At 41.2% G+C, this 19,134-nt stretch overlaps 3 protein-coding genes across 3 annotated transcripts; 1 reads left to right on the forward strand and 2 right to left on the reverse strand.

Annotated features, from left to right (window-relative positions):
* Positions 1-1,905: 1,905 nt before the first annotated feature.
* On the forward strand, positions 1,906-7,807 carry LOC6568698 (leucine-rich repeats and immunoglobulin-like domains protein 1; the record flags this gene model as incomplete). The annotated part of the gene is made up of 8 exons (XM_001995134.3): positions 1,906-2,609; positions 3,237-3,308; positions 4,124-4,333; positions 4,415-4,558; positions 4,623-5,458; positions 5,530-5,886; positions 5,986-6,267; positions 6,336-7,807. Coding segments are annotated over 8 exons (3,726 nt in total), but the record flags the coding sequence as incomplete, so codon positions are not given.
* Positions 7,808-8,437: 630 nt separating this feature from the next.
* Positions 8,438-9,700, reverse strand: LOC6568697 (splicing factor YJU2). Its single transcript, XM_001995133.2, has 3 exons — positions 9,634-9,700; positions 9,006-9,574; positions 8,438-8,943 (listed from the first exon to the last, which is right to left on the reverse strand). The coding sequence occupies exons 1-3, from the start codon at positions 9,655-9,657 to the stop codon at positions 8,544-8,546; spliced, it is 993 nt and encodes a 330-aa protein (XP_001995169.1). The 5' UTR covers positions 9,658-9,700; the 3' UTR covers positions 8,438-8,543.
* A 181-nt stretch (positions 9,701-9,881) lies between these two features.
* Positions 9,882-18,851, reverse strand: LOC6568809 (receptor-type tyrosine-protein phosphatase eta). The gene is made up of 18 exons (XM_001995132.2): positions 18,691-18,851; positions 16,384-16,548; positions 15,903-16,044; positions 15,730-15,839; positions 14,897-15,610; positions 14,682-14,837; positions 13,984-14,271; positions 13,618-13,922; positions 13,206-13,509; positions 12,955-13,146; positions 12,768-12,893; positions 12,376-12,714; positions 11,484-12,075; positions 11,219-11,418; positions 11,091-11,161; positions 10,902-11,036; positions 10,456-10,830; positions 9,882-10,391 (listed from the first exon to the last, which is right to left on the reverse strand). The coding sequence occupies exons 2-18, from the start codon at positions 16,520-16,522 to the stop codon at positions 10,062-10,064; spliced, it is 4,518 nt and encodes a 1,505-aa protein (XP_001995168.1). The 5' UTR covers positions 16,523-16,548; positions 18,691-18,851; the 3' UTR covers positions 9,882-10,061.
* Positions 18,852-19,134: the final 283 nt, after the last annotated feature.

A 19,134-nucleotide genomic window follows, 5' to 3' on the forward strand; every position in this document is an offset into this window, starting at 1 on the left:
TACCAATGAGTTTTCAAGGGAGCTCCATCTGGGTAAAATCTTGGAACTCTTAATTTAGCCTGTGAAATGATATGTTTAATGTTTCCAGCATGAATTCAAAAAGTAAAAGCTTGGCTAATAGTCTTAATTTGAAAGTGTGTGTTTAATAAGTCAGTGTTGTTCAAGTTTTAAATGGTTATCTTAATTGTATTGCCTGGGATGGATTTATGTCTCTTTGTTCGTGGATAAGATTTTCTGGAGAGTCTGTTAAACGTTATTCCCATTTCTAGAAAGCTTTACTAAATCAGCTACCTAGCGCCCTAATTTCTTATTAGCTACTCTCATTTTAAGCTTCTTATTCAATGATTTCATTAAGTTTACCAACAAGATGCACACTTCGTCAGTGCTAGATTAACTGCATAACATTTATATTTTACAATATGCACATTTTTTATTGGCTACAATCACCTAAAAACCTTTCCGACTAACACCTCTATAAAGCTAAGACTTACTGTATAAATATTTGCAATCCAAAATTAAGCCTAGGATACAGTTCAAAGCTCAAGTATTTTATAGTACCCAAAATCATTGAGTTCATATAATATAATAGAGTAAAGTATAATAAAATTAAGTGCATAACTACACAGTTTTCTTATTTGCGCAATCAGTTTATCAGTTTTTATTATGTTTGCGGCTGGGTGGGTTGGTTTGGTGTAGCACATATAACATTTATCTATAGAGCTGATAATCGTTGTTTGCTATATTGTTAAGCTGATTGCGGAATGCTGCGGATTGCTGAGCATTTAAATGTCGAGCACGCCCCAATTGAGCTGATAGCGAAAAGTGCGCAGCATTCGCATTATCTTTATCTGAATGTCACCGAAAATTCGCATCTGTTGTGTGTGTGTTTGTGTGTGCTTAGGTGTGTGTGTGGGCGTGTCTGTGTTCATTGGACTTTGCAAGCGTACAAAATGCAAAACGCTGCACAATTTCAACAAGTTGAAAGATATTTTTCTTGATGCTGCTGTTGCTTCTGCTTCGTTGGCTCTGCGCGTTTTTTTTTTCGTGTTTTATTTTATTTTTTTTTGTTTTTTTTTTTCGCACAAAAACATCCGGTCGTATTTTAATTTAATGAGCATTTATTTTGCACACTGCTGCAGAGAGTCATTTGCCACTCTGATCTGTTTATAAATTATTATTTATTTACTTTTGTTGTTCGTCAACATAAACAATTTTAATTATAACTGCAAGAGTCGCAAAGGGGATTTGTTTTTTAATCTTTTCGTGTGCAAAGCACTTATTGTTTTTTTATGGCATCGAGTAAAGTTTTTAATTTATTTAAATACTATCATTCTTAAACTCATCTCTCTCTCTCTCTTTCTCTCTTTCTATCTTGTACTCTTTTAGGCGCCGAACATGCAGCAAATTCAAATGACGACAATGCGTTCGAGCTTTGAAACACTGGCCGCTGGCGGGGCCACCAACGCCATTTTCGTTATGCAGGAATAACGGAATGTTGCAAATGAAATTGTAAAAACGCACGAATTTATCAAGCATAAAGAAATCAACGCAAATCAAAAACAAAAGCGAAAACTCTGCAAAATGCACGTTTCGGCTATTAAACAGGAAATGGCAGCAGAGAAGGATGCATGTGCAACAACGACGATAAACTTTAATAATTATCGAAAGCCAAGAATATGCAGCAAGAATACGAACAACAACAAGAACAGCATCAGCAACAACTATATTAGCAAATTTATAATGACGACGTCAATAATGCTGCTGCTGCAACGCTTCGCAACACTGAGCATGAGTACCAAGTGGCGACGGCGCCGACGGCGACGCAAACAGCAAAACGACAACAACGCAATTGCAATAGCAACAACAAAGGCAATGCATAATGATAATTGTAATTATACTACAGCAACAACAACAAGTGCGCGTCGCAATGATTTCAATAAAATCAATAAATTAATGCTAATTACGTGCATGCTGCTGATAACAACTACAACAATTTGTCAAAGTAACGCTGCGCCGTCGCTGTCGACGTCGTCGGGTGAATCGTCAACATCGCCGCTGAGCGCTCTGCTGAAAACGGGCGGCGCCTCCTACAATCAACAGCTGCCGCAGCAGCAGCTTTTCGCGATGCTAGCAGCAATGAATAACGGAGCTAACGGAAACACGGCTACGCTGGCAGCAGCAACAGCGGCGCATCAACAACAACAGCAACAACAGCAGCAGCAGCAACAACAACAACAACAACAGCATCATCGACAACGTCCGCGTTTTCTGCCGCTGCACGAAGACGACGAAGAAGATGAAACGGATGATGAAGATTTTGCTGCCTTGCATATTCCAGTGGAATTTGCCGCTGCCGCTGCACTGCCGCCGTCCGCTTCGCTGGAAACGAACGGTTTCGTTGCCGACGATGGGGCGCAATACGAACAGGCCGAAAAGGCGCTGGCAGCTGCCGAATCAGCAGCAGCAAATGGAAATGCCAAAAATACCAACAACAACAACAATAATAATATAAACTGTCCCAAGGAGTGCAAGTGCCTCAACGTCTACTTTGATTGCGATAAGCTGCACTTGGAGCGTGTTCCAGTGCTACCCGCCTATGTTGAAACTCTGTAAGTAAATCCCCTCCAAAAAAAAAAGCTAACCAACCCCACTGACACCAAGCCAACATCATGCATAAATAGTATTTATAACATTCGCAACAACCCTCGCAGCATTTTTTTTTCGTTCTTTGTCCTCTTTTCGTTAGTCGCTGAAGGAGTCGTTTGAATATGGGAAAGCTTTGGTTACAGAGTTGATTTGAAAATGTATTGCCTTCCAATATTCCAGTTTAGTTACTGGAAAACTAGAGCTATACAATTTATTACAATTTCATATATTAATAGTAAATATGTAAACTAAATATGAAGCTTAAGTAATTTAAAACCTTTAACATAGGGTATTTTCTAGTCAGTCAGTGCAGCATTTGTAAATTTTCCATTCATTTTTTTGGGGGTTGCGATTTTATCGTTGCGCTTTAATCAATTTAATGCACTGCAGAATTATGCAAAATGTGTGTTTATCGACGGCAATGCATCAATAATTGCATGACTGACAGACTGACGCACGCTTATCTGCTTATCAGTCCAAATTACGGCAACATAATTACGCTGCATTTAATTGCAGGCTTCAAAAAATAAAAATCCAATCAGCTAACATTGTTTTTCTGTTTTTGTTTGTTGCTTTTTTTTTTTATACAGGCATCTGGCTGGCAACAAATTGAACGACAGCACCGTGCTTGCGATACGAAATCTGCCCGAGCTACACAAACTGTAAGTAACAAAAAATAACAGAAACAATCGAAACAACAATTGAAATAGCAATTGAATTGAACCAGCAACAGCAACGACAATAACAACAGCAATGCATATATTGAATTAATTGTTTTATTCCATTTAGATAATGTTTTGTTGAATCTGCTGTGTTAGCTAAGCGCGTATTTTTAGATACTCTGCGCGTATTATTAAGCTATAAAAGAAAAAACCATCTGTTTTTTTTTTTTTGATTTTCAATTTATCTTAAATTGAAGATAAGCCTTTGGTTAACTAAATGCTGATATTATGCATAAAATACGCTTGACTAATTAATAAGATTTATTTATATATTTTTTTTGTATTTTAATTAAAGCTTGTCATTAAATAATTTTTAGTAATATTAAATATTGACTATTTTTTTGCCTTTATGTATATTTTTTAATTTATGCATTTGCCAATAGTAAATATGTATTTAAATTAACTATACTGTTTAATAATTTGCTGTTATTTTAGATCTCGACTGAGTGATATATATAACTCTTATTATTTCATAATTAAATAACTAAATCGTTACCACGTTAGAATTGCAATTTATATATAATTTCTTACTTTATACGTTGATTCGTTTAACTAAGGCTTGTTATTTAACAATTTGAAATTATATTAAGTCTAGACTAATTTTGTAACCTGCTTGGAGTAATAACTGTATTTTATTATAGTGGAGCGTTTTCTTTCTAGGACAGTCTGAACTTAATTTATATTTGAATGGACACTTGTTATTAAATAATTTTCAGCATCTTTAATCCATTATTTTGCTATTGTTCCCTTCACAGCACTCTGAAGCGCAATCAATTAGATGTGATGCCCCGTTTTACCGGTTTGTCTTCGTTGCGTCAACTCAATTTGGCCAACAATCGCATTCAGCGCATCTCGAGCGAGGCGCTGACTCTTCTGCCCAAGCTCAAATCTCTGGATCTGACGAAGAATCAGCTGCACAGCGTCGAGGCCAATATGTTTCTGCGCCCCAATCGCTTAGCGCATTTGTAAGCAACCAAGATTCATCCCCATTTCCATATCCATTCATATTCTCATCATCATTTGTTATTCATTTGTTCATTTTGCAGAATACTCAACTCCAATGAGATTGCGAGCGTTGATGAGCAAGCATTTGCTGCGCTGAGCAATCTAACGGATCTGGAGCTGAGCAACAATCGCTTGACCAGCCTCCCAGTGGGCGTCTTCAAGAATTTAAATCGTCTCAAGAAACTGTAAGTTCTGTGCGTTTATCTCTAATCTTGCTTCAATCTCTAATCTCTTTTTGGCCTTCTACAGCACTCTGAACTACAATCAGCTGGAGATTAATTGGTCAACATTTCGGGGACTGTTGTCGCTGCAGAAGCTCCAACTCAAGGCGAACAACATTAAGGCGCTGCAGGATGGCGTCTTTCATGTGATGCGCAACATTGAGACCATTGAGCTGGATCACAATAGCATCAGTTCGCTCTCCCGCCAGGGCCTCTTCAATCTGACCAAGCTGCATCATCTAAGTTTGTCGAATAACTCTATCACTCGCATCGAGCTGGACACGTGGGAGTTTACACAATCGCTGGAATCGTTGGATCTATCCCACAACTACATCAGCGAGTTTAAGGCACAGCATTTGGACTGCTTGAAGCGATTGAAGCAGCTGAATTTGGCGCACAATAAATTGCAATATTTGCCCGAGAACACGTTCGATTGTGTCAAGAATCTGGAGGAGTTGAATTTGCGTCGCAATCGCCTCGCCTGGATCATTGAGGATCAGTCGGCGATGGCGCCGTTTAAGGCTTTGCGTAAACTGCGTCGCCTCGATCTCTATGGGAATAATCTGAAGCAGATTAGCAGCAAAGCGCTGAGTGGCTTGAACAATCTGGAGCTCCTGAATCTGGGCGGGAATGCGCTGGCCAGCATTCAACCGAACGCTTTTGAGCATATGCAGCATCTGCAGAAGCTCATCTTCAAATCGGATAACTTTATATGCGATTGTGATCTGCTGTGGTTTCGCCAATGGCTGCTCGGTCGCTTTGGGCAGCAGGCTCAGCAGCTGCTGACCAATGTCGTCTGTGGTTATCCCGAGCATCTGCTCGATCGCCAGCTCTTCAAGCTCACCCAAACGGAACTCATCTGCTGTAAGTTTAACTGGACTTGCGCCAACTTCAGCTCTTTTTAATGAATCTTTTCTTCTTACACCTGTTTACAGCTGATTCACCCAAACCAGTGGTGCAGAAGGAACCGAATAATATGCTGGCTGTCAAGGGTGCAAATATCAGTTTGGAGTGCATTGCCAGCTCACCGGCAGCTGCCTCGTTGGCCGCCGCCGATGAGCTAAAGATTAAGTGGCGCCACGACAATCAGCACGTGCTCGAGCGGCAAACCGGACACGATGGCGCCAGCACGGAGACACAAATCCATCACGATCAGAGCACCAATCAGACCACAATCTACGGCTATCTGCGTCTCTCCAATGTCAGCTACGAGAGCGCCGGACGCTATCAGTGCGTTGTGTCCAATGCATTTGGCACCAGCTATGCGCAAAAATTCAAAATATCCATTGGCAGTGAGTAGAGAATATGGATCATTATCTATAGATCAGATATATATATCTATAATATCTATCTATCTATAATATCTCATTGTATCTCCTCCCGTTTTTCAGTTCATCCCAGCTTCTTGCATGTGCCCTCAAATCTAACGCTGGACGCTGGCGAAACGGCGCGTTTGGTTTGCTCCGCCAGCGGTGATCCAATGCCGGAGATAGCTCTGCAGAAGTTTGGGGCTTTGGACTTCCCAGCTGCAACGGAGCGACGACTCCAAGTGATACGCGAGGAGAACGCTTTTGTGATCACTAATGCCAAGCCGAGTGATTCGGGGATCTACACCTGCAACGCTGAGAGTCCGGCGGGCGTGATCAAAGTGAATGCCACGCTGCTCGTCAATGGTGAGTTAGGCAAAAAACAGAAACCCCTTTCCAAGAGGAACAGTATTTACCCCGCTCTAATCTTGCAGATAAACCACTGCCACGCATACCACTCGTGCACAAGGAGGTGCTGCTGGGACGCACCTGTGTGCTGGAGTGCCTCAGCGAATCGTTCAATCTCGATGTGGAGCAGTCGCATCGCGAGTGGTTCAAGGAGAACAAACCGTTGCACAATGCACCCACCGGGCCGGATGCGGAACGCTATTACTTCACCAAGGCCAAGGAGCTGCTGGTCATCGTTAATGCCCAGTCGAATGATGCGGGTCATTATCGTTGCGAGATAACAGATAATATGCGCACGTTGATACTCCAATCGGAGCTGCTCGTCGTCCAGGATGGTGGTGCGACCATCGATATGCTCTTCGTGGGCGTTATTATATTGGCATTTTGCCTATGTGGCATTCTCATCGGTTGCATCGTTTACTGCTTGTTGCGCTTTCAGCATCGCAGCAAATTGCCGCGTACGCATGCGAGCAGCTCCTCGCACACACTTCAGCTGCAGGATCAGACCCAGCTGACCACACTCAATCGCACCCAGTTGCGACCGGTGCTCGATGGCATCCAGAAGCAACAACAGCAGCAGCAGCACGAGCAGCAATCGCAACTGCGTCCGCGCAGCTTGGCTGACTTGGGTTGTGTGGGTGAGCAGGCGAATAGTCGCTTGATAGTGACCACGACGCCATCGTATGAGCAACGCTGCCTGGAGCAGGGTCTGACGCTCAGCTATTTGCAGCAGGCGGATCTCGAAATTCAGCAGGATCATCTGTCTAGCAAGGACTCCGGCACGGGTTCCGATGCGGCCGTCAAGCGTAGTCTGGAGGATTTTGGCATAGCCATACCGACGCAGCGCCGGCAAACACATCATCTCGCCCATGATGATGACGACGATGATGATGATGCTGATGCTGGCGAGGATCATGATGCGGATAATTATTCGCATTTTGCGCCGACGCTTGCGATGGGCGTCTCCGTCTACGATGATATGGAGCTGTATGAGCTAAATCACAGCGCTGCCGAACAGCAGCGTTTTCTGCGCAACAACAATCACAACTATGATGGGGGCGGGCGCGAGGTTCACGGAGTGGGCGTGGCAACAACAACAGCTGCCAGCGTTGACTACAAGCCGTCGTCCACAGCGGTGGATATTTAAGCTTGCTTCCTGATGCGACCAAAGCGAAGGATGAAATGCAAACCAAAACCAAAATGCACACACCAAAAAATTAAAATTTGGGCTGCTCCTGCCACGCCCCCCAAATTGAAAATGAAAAACCAAAACCACCCGCCACCCAAAAAAAGAAAAAAAAACAACAAACGAACAAAGACTGTTACTCGTAAATATGTAAAAGTAAAAGTAAAAGTAAGAGTAAAAGTAAAAGTAAATGTAAAATCTGACGACGCTTGCCTTAGCGACATAGAGCATATATAGATATATATGCTATATATATAATACCGATATGGCAGCTCTATTACATACCAGTGTCTTCGTAATTTATGAAATTAAATGGATTTATTATTATTATTATTATATACTTATAAAACTATATGTAGTTTAATATTTAAGCATATGTTTATATATTTAACATTTCTAATTGTTTATTTCGCTTGTGATATTATTTTTTATTTGACTTTTTTTCGGATTGCCTTCCAAGTTTTCGTAAGCCTTATAACCATATATTTGAAGCTGTATATATCAATAACACCTCTACCATTTAGTATTTAGTCTATAGTCCTTAGCTCTTAAGTCCATTTGCCACGAAATCGGCTAGGAACAATGCTAAAATATATTTGAATGTCAAGTGCATGATTTATATATCCATTTTAGCCACTCTTTAAGTTGCTTTTATCTAAAAAAAATTTGATATGTGTATAAAAATTGATTTGCCTTATGCTTATGGCCTTGACTATATAATTCTTTGAAATGCATATATATATTTGAAAATTTAGTTACGTAAGCTATACATTTTTTGAAAGCATCATGAAGTCAGCAAGTGCTAAATAAAAGTTTATAAAATTATATTTATCTCAGTATTTAATCTGTGTTCTCAAATAGCCAGTACGTATTTTAAAACTATGATCTATTTTGGGACAGATCAACATTATAGTTCAATCACTCTTAAGGTTTGGAAAGTCATTTAAATTGTTAAACTAACATTCATATTTATTAGTACCTTAGTACACAGTTTAATACAATTGAACATAAACATTAATTGGCTATAAATGCTAATAGTATGCAAAGGTCAGTTGGAATCGTCGGAGCTGCCGCTGTAGGCGGCTAAAAGTGATAAGCCAGCAGGCTTTGAAGTGACACTGGCAACAGGAGTTGCAGTTGCAGCTGGCTTGGTGACTGCTTCTGATGCAGCAGCAGATGCTGCTGGCTTGGAACAACTATCATTGTCTGCTGGAGTTGGTGCTGATGCTGCTGCTACAGTTGCCGTCTTGGGTTTGACCAGCACTAAAGGCGTTTTCCGTTTCACCAGCGACTGTGAGGCAGATGCTCTGCTGGGCGCTGCCATTGCGCTCGGTTTGGCTAATTTGGCTGGTGGTGGCACATTTGGCTCTTCCTCCTTAACATCCTCAATAATTTCCTCGGAGACAATGCGCGTGCCCGGCTCCGTTTTGTTTTTAAAGTTTACAGATCTGTCCACACATAAAAGGAATATATTAATAGTCATTAAAATTAGCTCCTCAACTTCACTCACTTGACAAAAGCCTCGTCTTCGCGTTCCTCGCGCTCCAAGCGCTCGCGTTCCGTCTCTGCCGGATTGTACTGTTCCAACATGGTGGAATAATCAACAGTTTGTTGTCGTCTATTTAGATCGCGCAGCTCCTCCAAACTCTCAATCATTTCGATTTCGTTGCGCGACTGTTGTGTGCGATTCTCGAGCAATTTCATTGGATTGTTCGCCTCCTCCTCGCGTGCCTCCTGCTCTTCGCGCCGAGCCTGCTCCTCGGCCAGCTTGAGGGCCATAAAATTACGTGTGGCGCCCGCCTCGATCTCGTAGTCCGTATTCTGTGGGTCCGTTTTGAAGGAGATCTCTTGCAGGCAGCGCGTGCATTTGATGTAGAATCTATAGATGCGTATGCCCAAATACGTTTCATTCTCCACATCTTCCTTGCGCGCATTGAATTTCTTGCCCTTGTATATGTATTCGCCGCAGGTTTTGCATCGCATATTAAACGGGGCCATCAATCGAACCGTATATTGTCGATTTTTGGCCAATTTCATGCGCGGTATCTTCGACGGGTCGAAGTCCGGCGGATAGTATTTCTAAGAAAGAAGTCATCGTTAGTTTACCTATTGACACATAATTCCCTATTTCCACTTACATTTAACACTTTACGCTCAGACATCTTGTTACTGCACTAAAATTCCGCGTTGTAAATAAACGTTTTTGCAGTTCTTCTCGCCAATTTGTCATTCACATTGGTGGCTACAAATAGAGTTGCTGCCTGCTGTGAATATCGATAAGTTTTCGATAAGACCGAGCCTGCTCAAATACGATATATCCACAATTCAAAGTTTCTGTTACATTTCGAACTTCAAATCAAAAATCATAATTGCATTTCCAGCACCCTTACAATTTTCACATATATTTGTTTATTTTCACAGTACAGCGATAGACACTTCTCTTTGGCTATTATTGTTGATAAATTATAAATTTGTATAATACAATAAATACAGGCACACATAATTCCTTCTATATACACATACATATATGTTTGATGTCACAATATGCTCATAAAAATATATATTTTTATATGGCGCACTCTCCGTTTGGTCGATTGTAACTGTTACGCTCCGGCTGCTCGCTCAACGAACCCAAATCCGTTGTGCGGCGTAAGCCGCCAAAGCGCGACAGATTATTGGCCTCACCCCGTTCCGGATCTGGTGAGTCCTGCACAACTTTCTCGACGCGGTCCAGATCCACATCCGGAAAGCTGACCTTCTTTGTGGTGGGCACTAAATTCGTTTTGGCACGCCCATTTGGTTTGAGAGCAGCACGTGGAACCTTATGCTTTGCCAGCTCATAGGTGCAGGCGTAAAGGAATGCATATTGCTGCTGTGTTTGCACCATTTTCATGCGCTGCAGGATTTAATATTGGTTAACAATAAGTTGCAGTCCATTAGAAATCAGTTTTTGCACCCACCTGAAATCGCAGTTTCTTGACCGTTTCAAAAATATTGATTTTCGATTCGCTCTTCAGACGCTGCATTATCAAATCTAGGGCAATGAATGTGCCCGTCCGTCCAACGCCGGCGCTGCAGTGCACCACAATAGGCGAGTAATTGGGACGCTTCTCTGCCTTCACTTTCTTCACGAACGTTATCAGGTGGTTGGGATCATCGGGACAGCCGTGATCTGGCCACTTCTTGAAATAGAAATGTATCACCTTCTCCTTCAAGCCGTGTTTCTCATGGACCACCGTCAGTTCGGTGCGATCATAGATGTCAAAGCGTTCCTTTGACTTGATTGTGACAATAACACCACGCGTATTATACGGATAATACTCATTGCATTTGATCTGCAAGCGGAACCGGAAAGAAGATTTACAAATCTTTACCAAGAGTGTGCAATTCCAAAGTGGTTGCTCACCGTATTGCCCTCTCGGAATTGGGTAACCTGAACAATGACTCGCACATTATGCTGTAGGATCATGCGCCAGAAATCCATAACGCTCTCCGGCTTGGGTCCTTGGGTTGCTATATAATTCTTCTTACGTGTGTGACCCTAAAAGCAAAGTTTCGTAATATTAATAATCATAATAATCCGGACAATACTTACATCAATAAATGAGGCATTGATATAATCCGATCCCTCCGTATCTATGTCCAAAATAACCCTATTCTTGTCATCTGGAATTAGTCAGAATTAGTACTCTCCCTTCTGTCTCTAAGCCAAATCCAACTCACATGGATATATATCCGCATAACGATTCTTATTGCAGCCCAATTCGGATGCGGCGTAGCTCAGTTTCAAGGTGTCAACGGTGATTTCCTTGAATTCGCGTGCCAACTTCTCCGGCTTGGACACATCCGCATAGAATATGGCAAAATTCTTGGGTGTCACATTGCCAAAGGGATCCTCAATGCCCTGACCAGAATCGCGATGCCTGTTGCAAGATATTGTCAATTAAATATGAGCCAAACAATTTGTAATCCTCTAGTCCATGCTTACCAGGCAATCCGTTTGCGCACGTAGAGTACAACCAAACCCAGAATAAACGCTAAGAGCAGGCAGCAGGAGACACTGATCAAAATCAGGGTCACCTTGATGGCCGCTTCTGTTTTGAACTCGAGCACGGCGGCATCATTATAACCAGAATTGGTGAACAGACGCACAACCATATTGTATTCCATATTGGGGTTAAGGGGTCCATTGCAATAACGCTCCGTAATATCTGGACACTTGCCCTCACCAATGACGAAGACAATCTCCTCCTCGCCGCTGGTGTCGCGTCTATTTCTGCTGGTCAGCGGCGGTTTCCAACGCACAGGCGTTGTTTGATATTGATAAATGCAATCGCCACCGACTTCATCCCATGAGGCAACAGAGGGCCAATCTCCCGCATTGAGCACATCATATTTCAGCTCCGGTGGGCCTGTACAACTCTTCTGGGATAGCAATAGCGCTATATACGTTATACTGCCCGATTCCGAGTCTAAAATATTGGCGGGCAAGCGCACAATAGCCGAACTGGTGGGATGACTTGTCTCATAGGCACTGACGCGCATTTGACGCACAACATCATCACCCAGGCCAGCGGGTACTAGAAAATGGAGATAAGTAATTAATTTAATTAAATGTATTTGTATTCAAAACGCGCTTCAAATTAGGCAGACAATAATTGCAGTGCTGCAAAATGCAGCATGCATTTTAAAAGGCGGCTGGCATTTTTAGCATTTTATGCAACTGCAAATTGGGATGCTGCCATAATGAGCAAACAATTCACAGCGCTACGTAAACAAGTGCGCTTAATTAGGATTTGAAAATGCTGTGTGTCATTTCAGAACTTGTGTTTCTGTTCATACCAAAAGTTGATTAATTTTAAAAACTTATCAATACTTACAGCCCGATGGCGATGTCCACTCCTGGATTGCGCTCTCGCTCAACGTTGGCACGTTGCGCGTTTTGACTGTGACTTTAACGGCATAGTCGACTTCTGGCTGCAGATCGGTTTCGGTATATGACATGCGTCCCTTTTTGGCCAACCTATCGAGCGGCACTTTTCGCTGGAATGCAATCTCCATGTCCTTCCGTCTACCACTAAAGTCAAAAATGAAGCACTCGATTTCGCCATTCGATTTACACGGTATTGTCCAGTAGACAGTCACATTGGCGCTATAAACATTCGGATCCAGCGAGGGTCCCTCTGATATTACATCCAATTTCGTTACAGGATCCGAAACTGTTGCAAAAATAATAAATAAATACTTGAAAGTAATTGTGCTTTTTGCTTACCATCTGGTTCTGTAATGCCTATAATGGGCGCTGTGTATTGACCCAAGCCGAAATCATTCTGTGCAGCCACTTGCATAATATATTTCACAGCTGGCGACAGATCCGTGAAGGTATTCGTCGTATCACCTATGAAAGAGAATTAAGATAGAGTTTAGATAAATATATGTGGATTGAATGAGTGTCAAACCTTTCGTATCGGTTTTTGGCACCTCTGTGATGGCCTCACAGATGCTGGGCACAAAATAATCGGCCTCGTAGCGCATGAGAAATGCCTGATAATATTTAATGGGTCCATTCGATGATTTGGGCTGCAACCAGTTGAAGGTCAAGCTGTGTTTGGTGCTGCCGTCTAGTGTGACACTTTCCGGCTGATCGGGAACTGTAATTGATTAGGGTTGCTTAGAATTGAACATTAGAAACTCTACCACCAGCACATACAATAGACAAGGGTCATGAGGTCAGTGCCCGTTAGTCGCTTCGGCGCCGAGGCACCTGCCACATTGTAGAGCACCACACTGCATATATACTGGGTGTAGGGGCTGAGTGGTGCAATCGTTGCCTGGAAGCCACGATCCCGATAACTCTCCACATACATCTCCCCATAATTGTAGCGTACATTCGCCGTCGTGGAGCAGCTGAAGTGCGCATAGATCGTCTGACAGTTGTTATTGAAATCCTGATTTTGTGCATTCAGCTCCAGACTATGCGAAGTCGCCTTTTTGCCCGCCACTTGCAGAAGTATCTAACAAAAAATCAACAAAAAATATACAACAGGCTTGGCATGTTTGAAAAAACTTTTTAAAACCAGAAAGGTCTCATTAATAATATAGTAATATAATATTATCGTTACCTTTTCAAAATTGATAACAGCTGCCTGCGTCTCGACCTCAATTTGTCGCAGTTCTCCATCCAAATTCTCCCGGGTATAGGGTATTATTTGTATAGTGTATGCCTGGCACGCAATCAGATCTTTCTCGAAGACCACGGAGTTCTGTTGGGTGTTAATGCTTAGGGCATCCACCTCTTTGTCATCGTCCATCCAGCCGGAAATGCGATAGCCAGCGATGCAGAGATCCGCATAGCTTGGAGTCAGCCAGCTCAGCTCAATGGAAAAGGGTTTGGTGCTGCTCGTCGGCTCAAGGATCTGTGTTGGTTCTGTTACAATAATATAGAACTATAATCTAGAACTATAATTTATGGTACATGTGCTACTCACGATCCTCGCCAAGTGTACTTTGACCCTGGTATATTGCACCCGGCTTGCCATTTAACGAGATGGGCACAATCTCCACATTGTAGCTGCCACAGGGTTCCAGTTTGCTAAACACAATAAATGTCTCGCTGGTCAACTGCTCGTCAATATCGAAATCCTCACGCTGGATGGGTCCACTCAGATTCACCCGATAATTGGCCACACATTTGGAATGATCGATGGGCGGCGACCAAAGCCATTTCAGCTCTGTCGAGTGAATTTCCTGTGTCGGCTCCGACACAGCACTGGGCACTGGTTAAATATAGTCAGAGTTAGGAACTGGATTATTTTTTATTCCTTTAACCTATTCAAAAAAGGGCCCTAACTTATTCAAAACTGTTTCGATTTGCGAGTCTGAGCTAATTTTGTTTATCAAAATCTTTAAATTAGGTTTCTAAGATAAGCAATTTTCGATCTTTTCTACATCTAAAATTGATGTTTATCAGATTTTTCAAGATCAAATCACTCAAAATACCAAATTGTGATCGATATAGACAACGAAAATTTGTAAAACAATCGATTCTAAGTACTAACACGAGTCTGAAAAAGCATAGTTTTTCAAGAACCCACTTTATTTGACCCATCCGTAATCATTTAATGATCATTTTCTGGTAAAGAATTACTCATAATTTTGCCAAGTGTACTAAGTACACTGTACTTACGCCTCTCGCCGGAGACAAAAGTCTCCGTGGCTTTGGCAGTTGTATTGCGCTCCATGTTGATGTAGACCTCGATGGTGTGCTCTGCACAGCCCTGCAGATTGTTCAGGGTATACTGCTTGAGGGAGCTATCGTTGGAGTATTCGCTCCACTCGCACTCTGCAATTGGACTTGGTTGAGAGTGGGGTTCTTATTGAAGTGGACGTAATCCACCTTACCTTTCTTCGCTTGTATCCCCGAACCCTGCACAGGCGCAGAAGTTGTCCCCTTCAAATGATCTAGATTCACAGTAGCCGCCGTCTCATCATCTATAACTGTGGTGGTTGTCTCATCGTCTGTTATTGTGGTGGTTGTTTCCTCATCCGTAATCGTAGTGGTTGTATCCACATCCACCTTCGTAGTTGTTGTCTCCCCATCCATCTCCGTAGTTGTTGTCTCCCCATCCATCTCTGGCGTTGTCGTTTCTCCGTCCATCTCTGGCGTTGTTGTCTCCCCGTCAATCTCCGGCGTTGTTGTCTGCCCATCCTCATCCGGCACACAATCGTTACGGCGCCAGACAATGGTGAAGCTGCCAATGCAGCTCTTGTTATCCGGCTCATTCCATGTGATCAGCGTGTCCTCATTGGAGCGCGTTGTAATGGTCAGCTGCAGATCGCCGGGCTCCAAGTAATCCGTTTCCAACAGTGTTGTGTCCTTGTCAACGATAACGCTCTCATTGTTCCGTGTGCTCAGCGTGACTGTATAGTTGCGACAGGGCCACACATCCTCAATGATATCGCTGCTTTCCTCCTTCGCCTGTTGCCTCGAAAAAGAGCTATCCGATGCCGTTGCCGAGATCTCAAAGTGTTTCACACACGACCGATCGCTGGTCTCCCAGTTCAGAACTATCGTAGTCGCTGTTGCCTCAACGGATAGCAATTGGGTTACTGGATCTGAAAGATACAAATAAAACTGTCAAAGAAAAGTGTAAGGTCTTTTAATGGAATACTTTATGGAAACACTTCCATCAGTCACAGTGAATATCCCTCTCGTAAACTCTCGTCGTACTCACCTTTATAATCCGTGTAGGCAACCACGAATTGTTCGAAGGGTGTTGATCCCTCAGCTGTTCCTTTGAGGGTTACAGTGTTTGTGTAGCTCGTACAGGGCTCCAAATTTTCACTGACAAATTAAAAATTAATATAGTGCTGATTGAAATCTTAACAAATATCTAGAATATATTACCAGATATAATTGTCATCAGGCAAAGCTGTTGATGTACCACCAGATGGACAAGCTACATTCTCGATGATGTAACTGTCCTTCTGCTCAACTCCGACACTAAATGTTAGGGTATATGGCGTGATAACCACATTTATTCGAACCACTGTGAAAAATCAGAAGCGGAATTTTAGAGTCTATACTTGAACTTTAACTTTAGATACAGCTTTAGAGGGGAATTTAGTAGATGTACAAGATTTTTCTAATTTGAGGAATAATTTAGGATCTAAACTTTCGCTTTCGAGGATAATTTTCAATTTGGACTTCAGATTAAACTTTAGAGGAGATTTTGAATAGATATAAAAGTTATTAGTAAACTGGGGATTATTTTAGAGTCTAAACATAAGCTTTATTTCAAATATTTTCCTGTTCATTTTCGATCAAACGAATGTTATACTAGGCACTTTGTACGGCATTTTAGGTACATTTCTCCCCCTAAACTTACCATCATTTTGGTCCGGCTCGGTTTGGGCTGTTGTTGTTTGGGCTTGAGCCTGGAGTTGTGACCAGGCTAACAGGAATAACGGTATGCAGAGCAGTCTATAAAACCGTGTCCTTGGCTTGTCGTGTTTGTTGAGCCGCATCTTAGGACCACATTGCAATCAGTTTACTAAACGAATGTGCGAATTATGGAAGTTAAAATCAAGTTCAAAGTCAAACAACCCATAAATGAGCTATATGCTAACTATGTGCCAAAAAAATGCAACCGGTTATTCGATTCAACTTCCCAAAAAAAGAGAATGAAATAATATATCGAAAGTATTAACCCCGCAATACAAATGTATATAAGAGCGATCGGCTAAGTCAGCTCGTTAAAGTGCAATGAGCACATTAATAATGTTTAAAACATGAATCGCATAATAAAACAATAACAATAACAGTTTCCCAAACAAATGTTATTTTTGTGATACGTGATTTACAAGTATTGATCACTTGAACTTATTACACAAACGCCCAAGTGTTAAAAATGTATTTTAAAAATCATTAAAAATAATAACAAAGCAAATTATACAATAATTATACAATTACGCTTTGAAGCATTTGAACTCTAGAGAACAGCAACCAACAAATAACTACAAATAAATACATTTGCTATTGAAAAGCTCGAAATTATTCAAACGAGTCTTTTTTGTATGTTGTTCAACATACAACAACATATTTAAAAGGAATCTTACACAAATTATTAAAAAATAGGCATCTGTAAGGGAATTTTGATCAGCTTAATTCAAAGTCGCTAACAAAGCTAAGTATTGTTTCTGAAATTATATATATACATATATATTTGCTTTTTTGTCCACATTTTTCAACTCAAACTTTATTATCGTATGGAATTTCTGCAGCAAATGAGAAATCGCTTGGGTTGGAGCTTTTACGATTATTACAAATAACTTGAAGCAAATTGAGAAAAAACAATCAAACAAATACACACAGATATGTATATATATTTATATCGATATCTATATATATATGTATATATATATAAAGCTGGGTATATTTTCTAAATGAGTCAAATTCTTTGACAAAGCCTTGCAGCAGTATCTTTTCTTTCTTGTTTTTTTCTGCATTGGGTAATTGAGAGCTTCTGAGTAATATTCCAATTGGCGATTAAGAAGAGCAACAACTACTACAAACATCGTAAATTATTTACACTTGAGAGCAATGCCAAGTCCAGGGGATTGGAATCAGGCTTATCAATCCACTTCATAAACAATACTTGGACGTCCAACTGAGTTAAAACCAAAATATAATGATAAAGATAACAATCTGAACAACTTGAGATTTTCATATACAAGACCAACAGCAACAAAATGAAGTCTCCTCACAAAGGAAATTGAATTGAAAGAATTAACTCAATTCTTATCAGACAGTCGCTGAAGAATTTCGTATATGATGCGTATAGGTAATCTATAAGATAATTCATTGTTATTGATTTTAGTTTGCGTTGCTGCTGAGGCTTTTTAATCAATGTCGGGTGAACAACGCTAATTACAAATTTCCAACGGCAGTCACTCTAAAAAAAAATCAATTGAAATTCCATTTTTTGTTTCTTCCCGATACACTTATTATTAATAGCACTGCGACATTATTTTCTTATCTTCAATATGGTGGCAAGGCTTGGTTTCAAATGCCAAATCGTTGTTTGCTTTCTTTAAAACAAAACACAAAATTCGCGTGGCCTCAAATCACACGGTAAATAAGTCAATAATAACAATTTAACGGTTATAGAAAGTAAACGCTTGTCGGAGCAGCTTTGGCTGCTTTTCGCGTTAATGTTTTATCATATCAACACACAACACACAGGTAAACATAATCAGAGCGCGGCTCCCTGATAACAGATAATGTGCATATATATTGCTTGAGGCCATTCAAAATATACAGTCCATCAGTGATTGCTTTTTTTCGCTTCTTTTTTTTTGTATCTATAAAAGTTAGTGTCCATTTATGCGATTTATGAGCCACTAAAAAGATGCGCTTCCGTTACAAATTATATTAATCGTTTGGGGCATCGATTGGCAGCAGTTTTTACTTGAATTTTGTGCATTGTTATCTTCACAGTGGCATGTGTGTAATATGGGGAGAATATGATTAGAATTGCTTTCGACTGCTTCGATAACAAATGAGTGCCTGCCTGATTGAGTGACTGCCTGCTTGCCTGCCATAATGTGCGAATCATTTACATATTTTGGCAATTTGATCATTAAATTGACTTTGGCTGTGTCATCAATAAAACAAATCTTGTCGTAGCACTCACAGGGTGGTCACAAATACGTCAGTAACAGATCGTTTTTTTTATTGTTGTTGTTCTTGTTGTTGCCGAAACCGATTTAGAATCTACTATTACACTTGAGTAAACGAAACGATTGCGTTGTTTAACTCTATTATAAATAACCGTTTCCGTTGAGCGTTAGTCGTGAACTGAGCAAATTAATTACACATGTCTGCATCACTCTGCTTATTTCTACTGATAAGCAAAAGTTTACTCCGACAGGGTGTGCATGAGAGAGAGGCGTGCGTGTGTGTGTATAAAAGATAATAAATAAGAACTCATTGCAGTTCGTCTATCTGTTCTGGTTTGCGCCCTTTACAGTGCTGTGCATTGTCAACAGGCGTGTTGTTTTCAAATGAAAATTACCATCCACAAGCTTATTGGCACATTATTTAAATTTTTGAACTAGAGCACAACCCGCCAAAAACA

The sequence above is a fragment of the Drosophila grimshawi genome, unplaced genomic scaffold, assembly GCF_018153295.1.
Source record: "Drosophila grimshawi isolate 15287-2541.00 unplaced genomic scaffold, ASM1815329v1 contig_1367, whole genome shotgun sequence".
Lineage (NCBI taxonomy): Eukaryota > Metazoa > Arthropoda > Insecta > Diptera > Drosophilidae > Drosophila > Drosophila grimshawi.

Excerpts from the sequence above, each read along its gene's own strand:
- LOC6568697 (XM_001995133.2), bottom strand. The coding sequence starts at position 9,657 with ATGTCTGAGCGTAAAGTGTTAAAT. Across the intron at positions 9,575-9,633 it reads CTGAGCGTAAAGTGTTAAAT|AAATACTATCCGCCGGACTT; the intron begins GTAAGTGGAAAT and ends CTTCTTTCTTAG. Across the intron at positions 8,944-9,005 it reads GAAGACGAGGCTTTTGTCAA|ATCTGTAAACTTTAAAAACA; the intron begins GTGAGTGAAGTT and ends ATGTGTGGACAG.
- LOC6568809 (XM_001995132.2), bottom strand. The coding sequence starts at position 16,522 with ATGCGGCTCAACAAACACGACAAGCCAAGGACACGGTTTTATAGACTG. Across the intron at positions 15,611-15,729 it reads TGCCTACACGGATTATAAAG|ATCCAGTAACCCAATTGCTA; the intron begins GTGAGTACGACG and ends TGTATCTTTCAG. Across the intron at positions 13,510-13,617 it reads CTGTTATCAATTTTGAAAAG|ATACTTCTGCAAGTGGCGGG; the intron begins GTAACGATAATA and ends ATTTTTTGTTAG.